At 34.8% G+C, this 19,389-nt stretch overlaps 1 protein-coding gene across 2 annotated transcripts; it reads left to right on the top strand.

The window, feature by feature from the left end:
- The first annotated feature begins 740 nt into the window (after positions 1–740).
- On the top strand, positions 741–17,175 carry MS3_00007705 (uncharacterized protein). Of its 2 annotated transcripts, XM_051216023.1 has the most exons (6): positions 741–795; positions 2,548–2,661; positions 6,191–6,613; positions 9,667–10,138; positions 13,089–14,116; positions 15,052–17,175. In XM_051216023.1, the coding sequence occupies exons 2-5, from the start codon at positions 2,605–2,607 to the stop codon at positions 13,580–13,582; spliced, it is 1,446 nt and encodes a 481-aa protein (XP_051066573.1). In that variant the 5' UTR covers positions 741–795; positions 2,548–2,604; the 3' UTR covers positions 13,583–14,116; positions 15,052–17,175. The 2 variants fall into 2 exon arrangements, with proteins under 2 accessions (XP_051066573.1, XP_051066574.1); XM_051216024.1 differs by having other exon boundaries at positions 741–2,661; positions 6,191–17,175.
- The last annotated feature ends 2,214 nt before the right edge of the window (positions 17,176–19,389 follow it).

Below are 19,389 nucleotides of genomic sequence, written 5' to 3' on the forward strand. Positions count from 1 at the left end.
CCTTATCTTTATTATTTCATAGTGTCTCTTGAGTAAAAAACATTTAAATAATCTTATGACTTTGCATTTCCTCGTCACCCTTTGGTTTACGTACGAATATTAATGTTCCCTTCTTCATACAAACTCCTGGACATTGGTAAAGAAATGAGTAAAAAGTTTTCCCATAACTTAGTGTTGAGATTATTTCCCATAAGTGATTTAACTCTTTACCACAAATGTCTTTATACCAAGTGCATTGACATTACTGACGGATGACAAGTATTTCGTATTTTTTTGACATAGTCGAAGAGACGTGTGCTGCTGAAGCATTAGTATAAAAATTCCTAAAGGCTTTCAAAGAAAGTCCTTCAGAAATTCTGTTCTCACGCCAATGATTTACAAAGATTTTTATTTCATGAATTTTTTTACCACTACAATTTTTATATAACCAGCTTAATTGAAAGGGTTGGTGATCCATTGGAAATGTAAACAGAGCTTCGGTTGAAGAAAGTTGTTTATTTGCCTGAAACCTTAGCAAAACACACCTCATCACATTTTATTGATCGAATGGCTGATTTATAATGAGCGAACTTACCAATCATTCCTAATTTTAAAGATAAATTACTCCTTCACTTGATAGATAAATTAATTCTGAAGTACTCAATGAATCTAGGTCGACGTCCGAAGGTTTGTGGCTTGGCTGAACTCAATGTACATTGGGAAGTGTATTTAACTGTATTGTATATTGAATCTTTAGAACTGTGTCCTTGAAGCTGAATGAAGTTTCAAACGTATGCACTTTAAAAGTACTAGACAGTAAGTTATTGAATTCGTCATGTTCAGTAATTCAAAGTTTATCTATTCATGTTATTCTGTGTGTAATATATGCATGATATGACACAGTGCATATACGTAAGGTTCTCTAGAATAAAAGCTTTTGTGGAAGTAATGTATATGGACGACCTTGAGCTCTTTTCTATTCAGGGATGTTTGGTTATGAAGCTATTTATGACTAAAAAGTGATAGTTATAATTGGTCAGCAGTTTGTATACGAATAACCAAAACTCGTATGAACTATCGGGTTTTCGCCAGGTGCTATTATGATTTATAATGCGTCAATGAATCCTGCGAACCGTCATTGGTTTGTTAATATTGCCTACTTCTCCTAAACATTTAAGAAAACTGAGCCGACGAACAAACCTCTTGATACACTAGCTTTGAGCAGTTCGTTAAGCAGCACTAATTCGCTTGTTTCCTAAAACAATTTTTTTCCGTTATCATGGATAGACAGAAACTGTTATTTCCTTATCCTTTGTAATGACCTTTGAGGGCATTCTAGATGAGTTTTAAGTGAGAAATTCGGGTAATGGCAATACATAGATCGTACGTTCAAGCACATCAACCTAAACCCCCCTGGAATGTCCTATACACAGGACAGGCTAAGAATTAATGAATTATGGACTCGACTTCGGTCAGCGAATGATAAATCCTTACACAAATCTATATTCACGGTTGTTGTTAAGTGATATTGGTCTTTACCATTTGTTTCGATTCGGGGTTATCGAATGATAGATTAATCAACGAGACTAATTTATGAACGAACCGATGAGATATAAGATGGTAGGTCTTGGATTTTGGTGCCAAATTCTTTCATCCTCTTGGCTAACTAGCGTTTTGACATTTTAGCTGATGTCAGTTCGGGATAAAATCTCTAAGTTTAGTTCGTGACCCCCCCATTAACTGTCAATCACAATAACCGTCATTTAGTCTTTGTTAATAGGTGGACATTCTCATGATCACTTTAACGTCTCTCAAAGGTCGTCCATAAATTATAGTCTCCGATTAATCGGTAAGTAGAATTTGGTTTTATGCCGGGATAGAACACCTGAAAGTTTAGATCGGTAGCACTAAGAAGTTCTGTAATAGCCACAATTTGATGTCTAAGTCAGTCATGTGATGACTTGTCTGTAGCTCTTTACGAGGATAGAAGCAGATCCTAGGTTAGTTGACTGGGCAGATTTTTTTGGTAAGATATGACAATTCAGGTATCCTATCACGCTTCAATTAGTATACTATCGTAGTAAATTCACAGTTTTTAACGACTAGTTTTTAGGTTTAAAGCCTAATTTCCCTTAGGTTACTGAGTATCATCATTAACCACGCTAGTTTTGGTTTTACCTTTTTTCGAGTTCCTAAACACCACTAAACTTATTTCAGTCCAAAAACCATTGTTTATAATAGATATTATTTTTGTCCATTTATTGATTATCCAGCCTTTTCTTTTCTGTTTTCATATCGTCTTTTCAACTTGTGTAACCTTTTCGGTGCTATGTTGTACAAAAATGTTTCATTACAATTGAAAACAGTTTAGTTGTCACTTAAAACGTGCAATTTCATGAGTTGTTTGCATATAGTATTTAGGATTCTTCTGGCCGGACTAACTTATATGTTTTGGTTGACTTGCTTATACACTATCACTAATCATCTGTTCGTTAACTAATCTAGTTAACACCAAATCTGTTTCCTTCAAACTATGTGACTTCCCTTCTTTGTTAAAATGTAATACAGAGACGTTTTGCAACCCTCAAGTGGTTCAAAGCTGCCAACCAAAATTCATATCCAATTATGGTAGAACCACCTCTCCGTCGAAAACGTGCGTTATCGTTCGCTGGATACTCCGAGGTGAGGCAGGATTACAACTCTTGCTTAATTAGTTTATATTTTTCTCACTTGAATGCTATTAACTATTTATATTAACCAATCACTTTGGACTAAATATTATATGTACCTCACAATCACCGTTTAACCTTATTTATTTATTTATTTATTTGGACACAAATATTGGTACAAGAGAGCGCCAATATATATGCGCCACACAAAACAATGAGAATTCTAAAAGAAAAGAAGAAAAGGTAAGGAGCGTAAAAAAAAGAACAATAACGAAGAGATTGGTGTAAGTTAGTGTGGTAGTAATGAGGGAACGGAAAGGTACAATCAGAAGAAATCTTTCAGGTAAGGGAGACACAACCACTTTTTATGAAGAAAGTAAAAGAAGGTTACAGCAGGATCGCCACTGGCTTCTATTCTGAGCCATATCTGATAACGTCTCTAGCCACTGTGTAGCACCATCTCTCGGACCCCAACCAGGGAGTCGTGAAGGACCAACAGAAGCCAGTCCTTTGCAGCTTTCTTTCATGCCACGACACCATGTCATGCACTGACCACCTCTCCGCTTCTTCCAACCAGTCCCAGAGTCGGCAAATAATGCACGACGTGGAGTTCTCTGGGATGACATTCGGAGAACATGTCCAAGCCACCGAAGTCGGTGTTTCAAGATGGTGACACTAATTGAACTATCATCTCTATGCCCGAACACACGATGCCGAACCTCTGCATTACTGACATGGTGTTGCCACTGGATATCAGCAATCCTTCGGAGACAGCGATGATCGAACACAGAGAGTCGTCTAACGTCCTCAACTCGGAGAGGCCAGGTTTCACAAGCATAGAGCAAAACTGCTCTCACCGACGCGTTGTAGATCCGACCTTTTATAGTCAGACTGACATCACGAAGGCGCCAAAGGTGGCCCAGATTGGCATAAGCCGGTCTGGCTTTCACTATTCGTGCATTGATCTCATCACTCACACCCCCACCAGCACTTATGCAGCTACCCAGATACACGAACTTCTCAACTACGTCTATCTGCTCACCATCCAGGGTGAGTACAGGATTAGAATCCTGCCAGTCTTGTAGAAGTACTTTGCACTTCGAAGGTGCAAAGCACATACCATACCTACGGACACTGATTGCCAACTGATTAAGTGCGGATTGCATGCCTTGGGCATTATCGCACAGTAAGACAATATCGTCCGCATACTCAAGGTCGAGAAGTCTTTCTCCAGGCAACAGATCCACACCCCCATTACTTACATCCATCAGAGCTGTTTCCAGAATGTCATCGATGGCAAAGTTGAAGAGGAATGATGAGATTGGGCAACCCTGCCTAACCCCACTGCTCGAATGGAACAATGGAGAGAGGTGGTTGTATGCCCTCACTCTGCCTGAGGTGTTTTTATATAGGGCTTTCAGGATGTTAATAAACTTCTCAGGCACACCCTTCTTCAATAGACAATCCCAGAGAACAGTCCTGTCCAACGAATCGAAGGCAGCCCTGATGTCAAGAAACACTACGATTGTTGGCCTTTGAAAAGTATGGCGGTGTTCTAACATTTGGCGGAGGGTGAAGATATGATCAATACATCCTCGACCAGAACGAAAACCAGCCTACTCCTTGCGAGTCAATCATTCTCGGGTTTTGAACAACCTACGAAGTATAACGGAAGCCAATAGCTTGGACGCAATCGGAAGTAGACTTATCCCCCGATAGTTGTTACAGGAACAACGTGAACCCTTTTTAAAGATAGGGACAACTATCGACTCATTCCATGACGTTGGTATACTCTCTAGCTCCCAAACCTTTGTAAACAACGTCGTTAATTCCTTAGTCAAAAAGTCACCACCATCTTTAAAAAGAGCCGGAGGTAAGTCATCTGGGCCAGGTGATTTGTAACGCTTCAAGAGTTGGAGTTCCTTGCGGACTTCCTCCTCGTTTGGTGGATCAGTCGTCACCGGCCATGGAGGGCAGGACAGTCTGACCGATGTTGCCGGAGCAGCAGGCCAGTTGAACTGCCCTCCGAAAAATTCTGCCCATCGTCCTTTCCAGTTGACGTTATTGGGTAAACTGAGTACTTTTTTGGATACTACGAAATTTAAAATATACAACGAATTTTCGATAAGTCCACTGTGGTCGTTTTGCCGAAACTTTAGCTCCTAGAAGTTAAACTTTGCTATTTGTTGTCGTTATTCAAAGTTAAATATCCTTTTGAGGTATTGCTCCCTCGTAGTGGGATCATCTAGACAAAAGATTTGTGGGTAAACCTACCCATGATATAAACTTAATGGATCATTTAGTACTGTAGTTTAACTGAATTTCCAGTAATTTAGCAATAACTACTATTTTATGGTCGAATATACATTGTGATTTATTTTGTTTATCCTTGAACTGTAAAGTTTCATGGTATCAAGAACAGGTGAACTTATGTGCTTCCTCGTGAAGACTACAAATGGTACTTCGAAGGTGGTCAGGATTTTTTATCCAATGTGACCATATTTCTTTAAGTGTGTAGAAGTATTGAGTTCTTCACTTAAGTTTTATTGTCATATGATTTTTAACTGGATCTGATAATGGCTGTGAAGGGGAATCAGTTGGATTTTACTACCTTCCCCCCTCCACATCGCGTATATAATTGATATACCTGTACGGTCAATGACAGTTGAGTGTGTTGCGAAAATCTGTGTTGTTTTCTCATTCACCTGACTGTAGAAGTTTTATGATTTGAGTAACAGTTGGATGTAAACACTGGTAAGTCACAGTCCCAGGCTAGTTTACTAAATTATATCACATAATGAGACAGTATTATCTACTTTTTAGTTAATCATAAACAAGGACCTGACAAAATTATCCATTAGTTGAAGTTGCCACTTTTTGCTTCAGCACTAAAACTTTCACAACGAACATTAGAAGGATCAAAGCGATAATGATTTTGCTGATATCAGAAAAATATGCATAGAGAATATAATTTAGGAAGAATCATTGATGGAGAATCATCAGTGAACAATAACTTCTCGGTCTGATGTGGAATCTTAGTTTTGAACCATAAAACCTTCTGAACCATCTCCATACAAGCCCTAGTTGCACGCTACTGTAAAAAGTGGCTTGGATGTGTTATACCTACCTAGTCATCCTAGTGAATGTGGCTTTCAGAATCCTTTCAATCAATTTACCGTTTCTATATGGTACTACACACTTCATCTCAGCAGTGCCTACTCGGTAGTTCTATTACATGTGAAAAATTTCCGACGAGGTTTTTCGTCAAACGCTAGTGATGTTTGGATATCTTTTATCCTAAAGTCCATAAACTAATACGGAGAAAAGTGCTTCACAGTATGATCTCTTTTTGATATGCAGATGAACTTGTGTTCTGTGCCACAAGTAAGGCTTGTAGAGAGCTATATACTTACACTATGACCAAGAATCAGTTTGTGTGAAATTGATACTGTATAAGAATATTTTTGGTTTTCTGTAGGTATATCGATTGTTATAATTCTTAATAACTTAATTTGCAGTAAATATTCCCTATTATCGTTTAGCTCCCCAAAATTTCCAACAATGTTAATTTTGGACAGTTACCTACTGCCTTCCGAATTCGCCATCCATCGTCCGTTTATCCTGATGGTGGTCCAGCTCTTGATCAAGTTTTCGGGGGTTTTTCACAGAAGTTAAACAATGAAGAAATTGGATTTTCAGCGTCTAAGGATTTATCAGATATCAAAGATTTTGGAATAAGAGGTTGTGATTTACGCTCAAGAAAGTCTTCAGTCGCTACAGTTGTAGACCATCCACTACATAGTTGTATATCGACTCCCGAAATTTACCCTAAAGTACCAAGTTCCTGTTCTGGTTCAGTAGCCAAATTGTCTCAGCCACTTAATTTATCATCCTTTAACTGTTCAGATTATGTTCTTCCTGATAGTCTATTATCTTCGAATCTTGTTAAACTCTACCTTGCCAAGGTTAGTATTATCCCTTATTTGTTATAATCGTTACATACATATTACTGGATGCTGGAAATAGTGTTTTAAGGAATAATTCTGTTATTACTGTGATCCCCTGGGTGCTTTAATTGGAATTTGTTTCGAACTGTTGATCAGTTGTTCAAAAATATAGTCATAGGTCCAATGTACATTCCATTCGCTGCATTCAAGGGAGTGCTGTCGATTCCCGAGCTGCTAAATTCTAACTGCCGATCACTAATCAACAAAGTGGACTATCTTCAGTTCCTACTAAGTCAAAATATGTATCGTAATTGTGGTGTCATCATGATTCAAGAATCTTGGTTAAATGATTTACAGGAAGACTGCCTAGTATCACTACGTGATTTCAAAAAATATCGTCAGGATCGATCAAACAACAAAATGAGGTGTGGCGGCGGTGTAGCTACGTTTATAAACATAAACTGGTGTCGATCTTCGTTTGTGTGTTTTAAGTTTTCAAATGACTCTATCGACTGTCTAACTCTAAGATATCGTCCAAAACATCTGAATAAATAAAAATATATTTATGTTACCAATATCTACGTGACTCCAGACTGCACATCATCTGCGCTATCCGTTTTCGCTGATGAATTCACTGAGTTCGCTGTTACTGCCTTCAGTGATTCACTTTCAGTTGTATGTGGTGATTTCAATTCATGTGACTGTAGCTTCCTTACATCACTAGGTCACCAAAATGTAGTAGATTTTCTTACCCGTTTGGATGCTCATTTAGACTTCGTCTTCATTAATGAAGTGGGTATATATGCGACTCGTAAACGTGCTCCATTGTCTAGCTCGGATCACTGTATAATTCGTGTTCTACCTAAAGTATATGGAAAGCATGGGGAGAGTACACTCTTACATCAAACCAAGAAAGTCAAATATAGGAATTACTCAGAAAATATCCGAAACCTGAAAAACATGTTTCATACGACTAACTGGGAATTATTTACAGATGACTCACTGGAAATCACCACTGATGTTATCACTTGTTATCTTAAATTCTGTTTTGATACTTGTTGTCCCACTGAAACCATTTTTGTAAGTTTTGATCGACTTACATCTACACAACTAAAACGACTACGGAAAATGAAAGAAAGAATGTACAAGGAGAAAAACTCTAATGAAGTTCGTAAGCTAAATGGTCTGATAAACCTAGAGATTAAACGTCTCAACTCTATGTTTACTCAAAAACTCTCCAAGTGTGTGGAAACCCCTTAAAGAACTTACAAGTGACAGACATTAGGAGCGATAACCAGCTGAATGTTTGTGACTTAAATAAGTCTCTTGTACGTCAGTCATCTGATGTGATGCTCCCTTTATCCACAGGTTTAAATAATATCTGTGTTCCTACTTTCACTGAAACTGATGTACAAAGATGTCTCCAGTCACTTAATTTATCTCGATGTTTAGAACCCGATGGTATCCCAAACATACTTTTTAAAAAGTGTGCTGACGTCCTATGTTATCTGTTCACAACTATCTTTAACAGATCCTTCTCATCTAATCTCATACCGAAAATGTACCTTCTTAATCGTTTTATTATTATGGCCTAAGTATGTGTTTTTTAAATTTCTACAAGCGTGACAATCTGTGTTATGTATCGCAATAGTGTAACTCGTATAGAACTTTTTTTAAGCTCGGGATTTCATAGGATGAGATTTTATGATCATAATTCATCAAATATGCGTCCGCATATTTACCGTCAGAAAAAGATGCAATTTCAGTGAACGAAGACTTGGTAGGAAAAATCAATTCATTGTTTAATGCGAAATTACAGAGTGCCCTCGTGAAATATGAAAACCATACACTACATACAGTATTTGTACATATTCCTCCATTTGTCCTGTATTGGCTTCATGATTCTTCCAATTCTGTTGTTATTACAATCGCTCTTTATTTCCCTTCTTGTTTTCTTCAATTTAGTCTTCTGTTGGCAGGCATTTCGCTTCCGATCGTTTCTGCATACTACTTATATCTGTCAGCATAAGCAGCATGCACCACACAATCAGCTTGTAATCCGAGAAGTGTCTACCTAAGAGTCTTATATACCATGAAACTGACCAAATTCATTCGGAACAACTAAGGAATGGATAATAAAAATAATTTTAACTAGTGACAGTTTCACATTTTGCTTCTACTAAATAGTCTAAATGGAAATATGGGGAGATGTGTGTCCATTTTGTACTGATTTTAGATACATGTTAAGAAAAATCTAGAAATGCAGTGATTTGTCTTCATCGATCTAATCAGTCATTTACGTCAGATTTATTTTGTTTTTCCGATCAAATCAATATTCTGAAATACTTTGTTCAAAGTGTCTGCTATTCGATATTTAAAACAAATAAATTGAATCACATGGAATTAAGGTGTCACGGGTATTTTTTTTGAAATAAATATTGCCTACAAATTATATAAGTTGTATATACTTATTTGTATATCTCATGTGTGCTCGATCATAGCTCGATTCATGTGGGTCTTTTCACCAATTAAACATCATGCAAACTCGGTTGTTTTACATACCAAAGAACTTAGAAAGACTTCGTGATTTACATGGGATAAAAGAGATTAGTTTCCTATTTAAGAGGCCAGTTTTTACCTAGATAGTTTGCCAAAAGCACTTAATAGCAGTACGAGTTACATGAGACTGAAGTGGATTTTTTTTAGCGAAACGGTTATTCGACTGTATCTGGACGTACATACTGTTATTGTTGATCGTCAGAAATACATCGTAGAAATATGATTTACTGTTGAACAGTAATATAAATAAATTGTATACATCAGCTGCTAACCATGAAATTGTGCATTAATAATTGTCAAGAGATTTTCAGTCTTATTATTCGACCTCTACATTTGGTTTTAATAAAAAGCTTCGGCTTCATGGGATCTGACCCATCATCGCCTCGCATACGCCATCATAAATCTTTTATTCTCTTCAGACATAAATAATGAGTTTTCCCTTTAAGAACCTAAGTGTTAAACTTAAATGTTATCAAATTGTATTACTAATTATTATCACTTTTTATCCAAAGGTTGCCACATCAAAGCCTGTTGAATATACATGCCCAAATAATTCCTCTCGATCGAAATCTCCACAGACTTTTACGCAGGATGGTCATCGCTTACCAGAATGTTTACAAATTCACCCACTCACTCTGGCTTCTATGGTTATGCCAGTAAACCAGATAATTCGAGCACATGCTAGCCAGAATAAATCTGAAATGAAAAAATCGGGCGAACTTGCAAATTCATTGAACGTTTATTTGAATGGTCGAAATGCCGTAACGGATGCAAGCTATTCTAGTGAATTCAGTGATGGTGAATCGTGGGGACGTCCACCTGTCTGTGATCATACTAACACTGGATATCTTTCAGATAATCACCTTATAGAAGCTGTTTCTGAAGCAAAAATGCTCAACATGAGTAAACAACAACTAGATATGCGCCTAAGTATCCGACCTGGTTCTAAGATTATCTCCTCTAGTCGCACACAAACAAATTCAAGTCAGTTTCTCTATCTTTTTCTCATCTTGACTCATTGGTGGGTTGTAGGAGAGTCGGTATATGAGTACATGACTTGTTCGTCATCTCTCAGTACTTATTCTGATAGTACTTTTAAGAAATCTAGTCTTACGACCTTTCTGTTGATGTTAGGCTTCAAAGCTTATCGTCTTTAATCTAATTACGACGACCAGGTATTAACTCTGAGGCTTATTAATTAAGAGTATTTTTGCCATCAGATATATTTGCACTTATTTGAACGCTTACATATTGACACAAATGTGCACCACACAAGTAAGATTTTGAAGAAATAGGTGAAGATGAGGAATTATAATCAAGAACTAATCAAATAACTAAACGAGAGAATTATATGCTGGGAGGCACTGTAGTGTTGGTTACTTCGTTAAGGCCGCATAACTTACTCTAGTTTCTTGACAGGCGAATTTATCCATTCCTCGTGAGTCACTTTTTGGTCTTGCTAATTATTTACTTACCAACCCTGACTGTTTTTATATGAGTGTATGTGTGTGTGTATCTTATCTTACTCATCACGTGTTTAGTTATTTTTGTGTGACTATAAATATTGATTAACGCTTAATTAGATCGAGTTGGCCCATTTGCCTTCTCCATTGTGCGTCATTTCGCTTCGCTCTCTTCTCTTCGCTTCATTTCTCTGATTGTCTGTTTAAATCAATGAGTGTACAAAACATACGCATTCAAAAATTTATTCTCGTATTTGGCTTATTTAATTCCGTCATTCACTAACGCGGATTATGTCGGTAATTACATACGAGAATTGACGATATGTAAATCTAAATAACAATCAGTCAGACGATACAACTGGAGTCAGATACGGGCCACAAAAGAACCATTCAAATTATGAATTACGACTAGAAGGAATCTTTTCAGTCAAAGAAGCTCCTCTCACTTTTATGAGGTAAAAGAAAGTTACAACATGGTTGCTATTTATTTCTGTCCTATAGCATGCCTTGTAACGTCTCAAGCCACCGAGTGGCATTGTTTCAAACTCCAACCAGGAAGTCATGATGAACTGAGAGATACCGATCCGATACAGTTTTCCCCCATAGCACGGCTCCGTGTCACAAACTGACTACCTCTCTACTTTTTCCAATCTGTTCCGAATTCGGAAAATTAGTGACGATGTGAAATTCGCTTGGACGACATTCGTAGTACATATCCAAGCGGTCGAAACCAGTGTTTCAAGATAGTGAAACCAACCCGGTTATCGTAGTTTTGCCCGGATACTTGTTACCGAACCTCTGCACTACTAACATGATGCTGCCATTGAATGTCAGCAATCTATCCGAGTCGTCGATGATCGAACACAGAGTTTTTTTACCATTCTTAACGTGGAAAGGCCAAGTTTCACAAGCATACAGCAAAACTGCTCTCACTGGCGAGTTGTCAACTCTACCTCTCACAGTCAGACTTACATCACGATAGCTCCAGAGGTGGCTCCAATCGTTTTTCATCACACATAAGCTGATCTTATATGATGCACCACCACTAGTATTCACACGCAAGTTCTAAGCATTCAAAAATCCGTGAAATATTAGATTTTAGAATATTGTTTGGTTTACTTTTATTAAAATGTTCTTTTTAATTGAAATTTTGATGGAAGTAAAAATATTCTTATCACTAAGTAGAAATATATATTACTAAGTGTTGTAAATAACGATAAATAGTTTGTAAAGAATGTAAAATGTTGTGTGGTGAAGAAATTCACAAAAGTAATAATGATAGTAGGAACAATGATAGAACGTGTGAGATTATTAGCTTTTAAAAAAAGTAGTCGAACTAATGAAAGAAAAACTTAACAGAACAGTAATGAAACTGATCTTAGTGGTTTAGGTGTTCGACTTTCAGCTACTTAATCCCAGGTTCGAGCCCCGCTCCACCTAATTCTGTTTGGAGAACCATGTAGTATTTTTAGCCTTCACATCGTGTGGCTCACATCCCAAGTACCTGGAGAATAAGTTAGTTTTCATGTATTTAGATGTTGGAGGCTAAAGGAAGAGTAAGGTTAGTTTGTGAGTGAAATTTTGGATATATTGGACATTTGATTTAAGCTAACATAAATATGTGATATACTTTCTGTTGACTCTTCCTAAGATGGTACTTATCGTTATTCTCAGCTCTTGTGTATGTAGTTAGTACTTACTTAGGAATAAACTAAAGAAGTATGTCCCTTCAGCACTTATTAACTGAGTATACCTACTGTACTAAAATGGTTGTCAGTATTTCTGATATGATTTAAACCAGATCTTGCTCTAACAAAGTATCGACACGTAAGCTCCTTACACACATGCCTTTATAAAATACCATTTTTATGTTATAGACTGTTTGGAAGTTCAGTAATTAGGGATTATAAAATCTTCAATATTTCCAAAAATATTTTTTGATTTAGAATTCTATAAGATACTGGAGTTTCTTGTTATTGGTACGTAAAGTGTTTTGCTTAGTTTAATTTTTAATGAATAAAACATCAAGTTCATTTGTTGAATCACCTGAGAATATTCCAAATTAGTCCTGTTGCTTTGAATTTTGTAGATGTTAACAATGTTCGTGTCAAATACTTAACTATAAGTATTCAGGCAATTAATATAACTAGTTAAGAGTTTGTGGAAATCGTTCACGTTTATTCAGTACATCACGAATGTTCATCAATCCAAGTAGCCACACCATAAATTAACACAGTGAGATGGGATTATCAAAGCGAAATATCTCGTGAGTAACATTAATGATTGTTAAAATACTGAACATAGAGAATATGATTGGAGAAAGTAGACTGAATTTATCGAAATAAAATATATCGATCAGTTTGAAACTTACGTTTTAAAGGTTTAGAAATAGTTAAGTCATTTGCGCTGCTGTCTCCGATTTTTAACCATTTTATCTAATGTCTCAAACCTATTTTCTTTCTTATCTTTAGGGGAGAATTTAAATCGTAATCACTTAACACCGAAATTTGAATTCACTCACGTTTATGATGGCCTAAAAACATCATCAAATGCATTTCCAAATGCAAATAAATCATTTTCTAATTTTCTGCATAATTCTAATTTAAATTTAAACTTCACTGACGATGATTTCAGTGATGTAAAGTCATCTGTTTGTTATTCAGTTCCTGGTTCACCCAACATTAATTCAAAATATTCTCACTTAATAAGACAGAGTAACTCAAGTGAATTCAACGACGCTTCTCATCATATAACTAATAATCCAACCGCCATCAATAATAATAATAATAATAGAAATATTCGAACAAAGCGATTTGAACGTTTGCGTGATTTTTTGGGCACTTTTAAAAATGATAATCTCTCTAATACAGATGAAAATGATCATTACTTTTACATGGATCCAAAATCTGTAGAACGTAGAATGAAATGTCAAGCATCAAATATAATTCTACCAGTATCTTTTTGATTCACTTTTTTTAATTTTGAAAATTTCCTCTTGTTATTACTTCGTATTTTCACTAAATCATCCGTCACTATTACAATTCTTTTTCTAATTGTATTTGCAATGTATTTACCTTCGCCTTATTTTAGAGAATATATAAGTGCTGAGTTATTTAGTGTATCATTCTTTAGTTTGTAGATAGATGGAAGTCATAAACATCAGCTTCTTGTACTTATTTTCTACTTCACTTAATATTCTATGTATCAACTTAATTGTTTTCTTATCATTTCTTTAATCACCATTGTATTTACTATCATTATTTTCAGAGCCCATCTCAATATTGTTTTCCATTTTATTTTATTTTTGTTTGCGTTTATCATTGATATTAGTAACTGGGAAGTTTATATTTTAAGTTGCTTCTTTTGGTTCTTATTCTAATCGTTATTGCCATTGTTTACTTTTCGGTTGACGTTTATGGACATATACCGTACACTTCATTACACCACTGATATATTTCAAAATATCAGTTTTACTACCGATTAGTCTAGCTATTTAAAAGTGAGTGATTGTTTTTATATGTTGACTTTTTAAACGAATTCTATATAACTGAAACAACAGTTCACAATTGACTGATCAGTGAATAATAACTGATGTCATGCTTGTCTAGTTCTTTGCTGCTGATCAAATCGCAATGTGACTACAAGTCAAAATGAATTGAACGTGAACTTTGTTGTTATGTTAATATGTTGGAGATAGTTGAAAGGAAACTATAGACCTAGGCTTATACTAGTTGGCACTGGTTACGAAGGTGCACCTGTATTCTTGTGGGAATTGATACTCCCTATGGGGTTTGAACCCGAGTCATCCAGCTTCATAGCTTGAGACCTTACCATTGATAAGTTAAGGTAGTAACTGACTGTACAACTAAAATATTTGCGTTTCATTGTCCACTGAATAGGTCACTGGACACGCGATATTATGCACCAAATTGCTTGTTTAATTATTTTGATAGTATTAATTGTACTTCCCGTTGACTTTTTAAAGAAGCGAATCTTTAATGCAAGCCCTATGTATGTTATGTTTAAGGGTTTCCGTATCGATTGTTACTTCGTTTCCTGATCAACGGGGACTGATCATTATTAGGTAGGGAGATAACCGTTACTGTTCGAGGTTACGAGTCTGAATCTTAGTTTGAACCCATCGTTTGTGTACGAAATAACTATGCGACACATCAGTTCAGGTTTAAAAGTAAATTCAGTTATTGTAATATGGCAGCCGTACGCTCATTAGTAAGGTCACCTGCAAAATACGACCAAAAGAACTAGGTCTTGAAATATAAAGCTTAAAAAAAGCCACAATCTTACTTTTAGTCAAAATTTGTTGACACATGAAACTTCTTCATAGTTGGTAGTGATGAGCGGAGGTTGCTTTAACGCAAATTAATTAACTGTGCAATACATCTATTTTCTATTCTTTCGATTAATGTATTGCAGATTCGTCCCGTATATGCTCTTGAAATTCTCCTGTTGGACATTGCAGTATTAAAGGTCGTCTATGTAATGTATTGGGATAACACTTAGTCCAGGCTCGCAGCTCAGGAGACAAACTGTGGAGGAGAAAATCTAATGAATAATGGAGGATGGGCGTTGTCTTCTAAGCCTAATCAAAGTATGGCGCATCAAATGAATAAGTGTAAACGACCACCCCTGTCTACGGAAAGGTATAAGGAGTGATTAGTTAACGATACGAGGATAAGTGAAATAATAATAATGGGATTATTAACAATCCATCTAATAACTTTTAAAATTTAATCATGGGATTGTGTATCCAATAACTGTCAAGCAGTGTACTCATATTGCTTGTTACGACTGATGTTCTGAGTATAGGTTCCGTCTTACTACGGAAACTCACTTTAAAAACGCGAGTATTTTTAAAGACTAAATGTCAGTTATTTTTTGTCGTAGTACATGGTTAGGACGATGGGAAGATACTTTGAGGAACAATTCATTCGATTTCCATTTATCCTTCATTTGCATTTACTGTATAACAGCAATTCGAGTATTGTGAAGATTTGTTCTTGATTGAGATGGACTAATAGACGCAGAGATCGTTTTTGCAAGTCTAAGCGATATTATTTTATCCGAAGATTTGCACATAAATAATTTTTTCTGAATTTCCAGTTTATTTCACTGGGACGTGGAGTAGGTACAACAAATTACCAATAATAAAGTGACTGAGTTAAATTAGTAATAATCTATATTGATTCTATATATATCCCGAAATTATTTACACAAAAAAGTGGATGCACGCTACTTTCATTCTATTCGGCTTACTTTACATTAATTCCTAACTTAGCCAAGTTACATAAGATTTAATAATTAAAATAAGTAACCATTTATTTTAAGCCCAGCAAACCACTTTTGAATTGTTTATTTAACTACTATATGTAGTGTGGTCAGCTAGTCAATTTAGCACCAATACTTTATTCCAAATAATTAATTATTTCGTCATCTCATTTTAATCGAAAGCTAAATAAATTAGGATTGGTTTGATTATCTGAGCTTAGGTGACCTAATGCACTTTATTATGAATCATATCATTGAGTGACATTCTAAAGTTTTTATGCTAGTGTCTAAGTTGAGTGAATTTGTTAGATCTCAACACTGAATCATTCGATACTTCCTCAGAAACTGGAAGGAATAGCTTTTAAATGTGTAGTGAAAGTCTGTTTAATGTTTCAACTTTGACTAAATAAAATCGATAGGTCCAGATCATTATATGAAAACAATTTTAAAACCTTGATTTGAGTTTTGATAAGTGAAACAGTCATCTGTTCTCTTGTATTACATTTTCGTGTCCTTATCTCGGTCCATATTTGGTCGATGCGGAAGATGAAGTTACAATGAAATTAAGTGGACATACTGCGAAGGCATTTCATTAGGTGTTGATACTTACGAGTATTCTTAGGGTGAAAATGATTTGAAGGTTTATTGTATGGCTGAGAATAGGAATCGATCATGTATCCTAGGATTGAGTGAATTCGCTTTCGGCTGTATGGGGTCGAGTGAGTCCCCAAACGGTAAGTAGGATCGTTGAAAAAAGGTAATGGGAGTTGCCATCGAGGTCGAATGATGAGGCGGTTTAGTTTAGATATATGTCCTCATCATAGTGATGCCTTGGAAGTTAAGTGTATAACTCGAATTTCTAATTACAGGAAAGTTGTTTGGACATCTAAAAGGAACTTACTGGTCACAGCCAATATAAATGACGTTTGCATAGATAATCTATTTGTGGTATGGGTAAACCTTCAGATTTATCACCTAATGTTTACTTGGATTCATCTTTCTAAATTTCTAACATTCACCGAAGTAAATCATACTGACATCAACTGGTTTAAGATGAATCTTAAGAGAAATGTAAATATTTCGGAGCACATCTTTGTACTTTTGTTATCTTTTAATATACCCAAAAATCATTCTGAATTTTTGGCCAACATATTTATTGTTCTCAACAGGTTTATGTAATCTTAAAAGTTCTCATAGGATGAATTAAACCAACCATTGTTTTCCATTACGTCTTCATAAAACTCCACTCCATTTTATAGTAATATTTAGATGCATATATGTAAAACACCAATCCAAGCAAGATAATTTGTAGGCTACTGAGAGCAATGGAAAGGTTTCCATTACTAATTATAGTAAATAGACAGTATAAATTGATAGTAAGTTGACATGTATACTAGTGACTATAAGAATAGTAAACAGAATAGTTTTGTGAGCAAACGTATGTCGAAGTTTGAAAGCATGTATTCATTAGAACATACGAAAAGTCTATTATTTACCTGAATCGCCCGATATTATTAAACTCATAATCATTAAAGGTTTCATTATAAGAGATTTTTAAATAGTAAGTTCAAGTAGGTAGGTGGCATAGAAGAGGAAACACAATGGATAATGTGTAGGCAGAACTAATAAAATCGTCCAACGGTTTTCCCTATACATTAGTAAAATTGTATGGTTTAAAATGATAGCTTCAATAAATTTATTATGAATGAATAATTCAGATTTTATAACTTTGGGAGTAATTGTAACCGCTTTCTGAAGGAAAAACCGATTCCGTCGAATTGTCAGTTAAGATCACTGTTGAACTGAGCCAAAGTTTCCCATCAAGACCATAGCTGTCAACTGATGGTGTAATATTACTGTCCAAGATATTCCTAGAGTAAATACATTCTTATTGTATTCCGTCTCAATGGAGATGTCTGCAATAAAGGAGTTATACATTCTTCATATTATCTTTACAATATACTAAAGGTTTTGATTTTGCAATAGATGTTTCGTATAGGCCAAAGGTGTACTAGAAGAATTATTTATTACTCATCGGTCATCTAAAAAAGGAACTATGACAAAACTCTGGTGGCACAATTCTTATTCATCAATTTTTGCTAATTTTTCGGTAGTAAAACTTACGATCTTCAGTATGTTTGCGGTAACACATTTTAACAAAACAGATTCTCATTCTCATTCAAAGTTCGAATATTCAAGTATGCTTATTTAAAATAGATGTATATTTAGGAATTTGCTAAATGTATTGAATAAACTTCTAATTTCAAGTAGTGTTTTTTCTGAGATAAAATGTTAGTGTTAAAAATAATTAAATCATCATGAGGATTATTTGGTTATTAAAATCATGTTACCAATGGTATTGATGGAACTGACTTCATTAAAACCATACGATCGGTATTCTTGACAAATTTATTGATACCATAATGATTATAATGGTTGTAAATGACCTTGACCTCACAAAAATTTGTACAAGATTACATTTCGTCGCGGTACCCACAATTATTCATCTTTCTTACATGAACTACTAATAGTAGTTTGTACAAATTTGATAAAATTAGTCATATAATGATTAACTGTCTTCGGAGTTGGTATTTTAGCTAAAATTTTAATTAATCATTTATTACGGTCTGTAATTTTCATAATGATTAACTATCATATTTAACTAATTAGTGATAATATTACTCAATAATCTGGGATTTTGTTTTTGTACTGTGTATTTTTGAATGACAAGCTCAGAAACCGTGAGTGAATACTTAATAAGTGTTTCGAGAATATAAAAATAATTCCCGTATTCACTTGTTATTTAACAACAGGAAAGTGAAAAAAATTCCTTGAAAATTCTTTCAAATATGGGTTTTATATTAAAATTTGTAATAATAAGTCGTTTAATATAATAATGAAATTTTTTATTTTAATGTACGTTGTTTTTCTATGGTCTTATTCAATAGTATATCGTCACATTACAAATTCAAGTAAGAAAACATACACAGAACTTCTTAAAAATAAGAAAGAAAAAAAGTCTGTATAATTTTACATTCCTTAACATATGGTAACAATAATGTTTACCGATTTTCAATTGTTTTACATGTTTTATTTTTTTAGTGCTAGTAACGTGAATAAAATGTCATTAGTATGTTTAAACTGATATCCAACTCTTGGTTCGTCTTCATGTTGTTGTTTTTTTTTGGTAAGAAATATTTTAACTAAAAATTAAAAATGGAGACTATTATTTCGGCAAAAAAAATGGATTATAAATTATAGTGTTACGTTTATTAATTTCGGAAAAATAATGAGTTCTTTATGAGAAACACATTTTCATTTATGTATGATTTCTAATAAATGGATCAAGTTTTTCTGTAGAAGAATTATAATATTTCAATACATGATCACTTTAATGGTAAATAAGTTTAATAAATAGGAAAATAAATGGTTATTCCATTTAATAAATCTTAGTCCACTTACTATAAAACTTATGAATTGTATTGT

Source organism: Schistosoma haematobium, chromosome 4, assembly GCF_000699445.3.
Source record: "Schistosoma haematobium chromosome 4, whole genome shotgun sequence".
NCBI classification, from domain to species: Eukaryota; Metazoa; Platyhelminthes; class Trematoda; order Strigeidida; family Schistosomatidae; genus Schistosoma; species Schistosoma haematobium.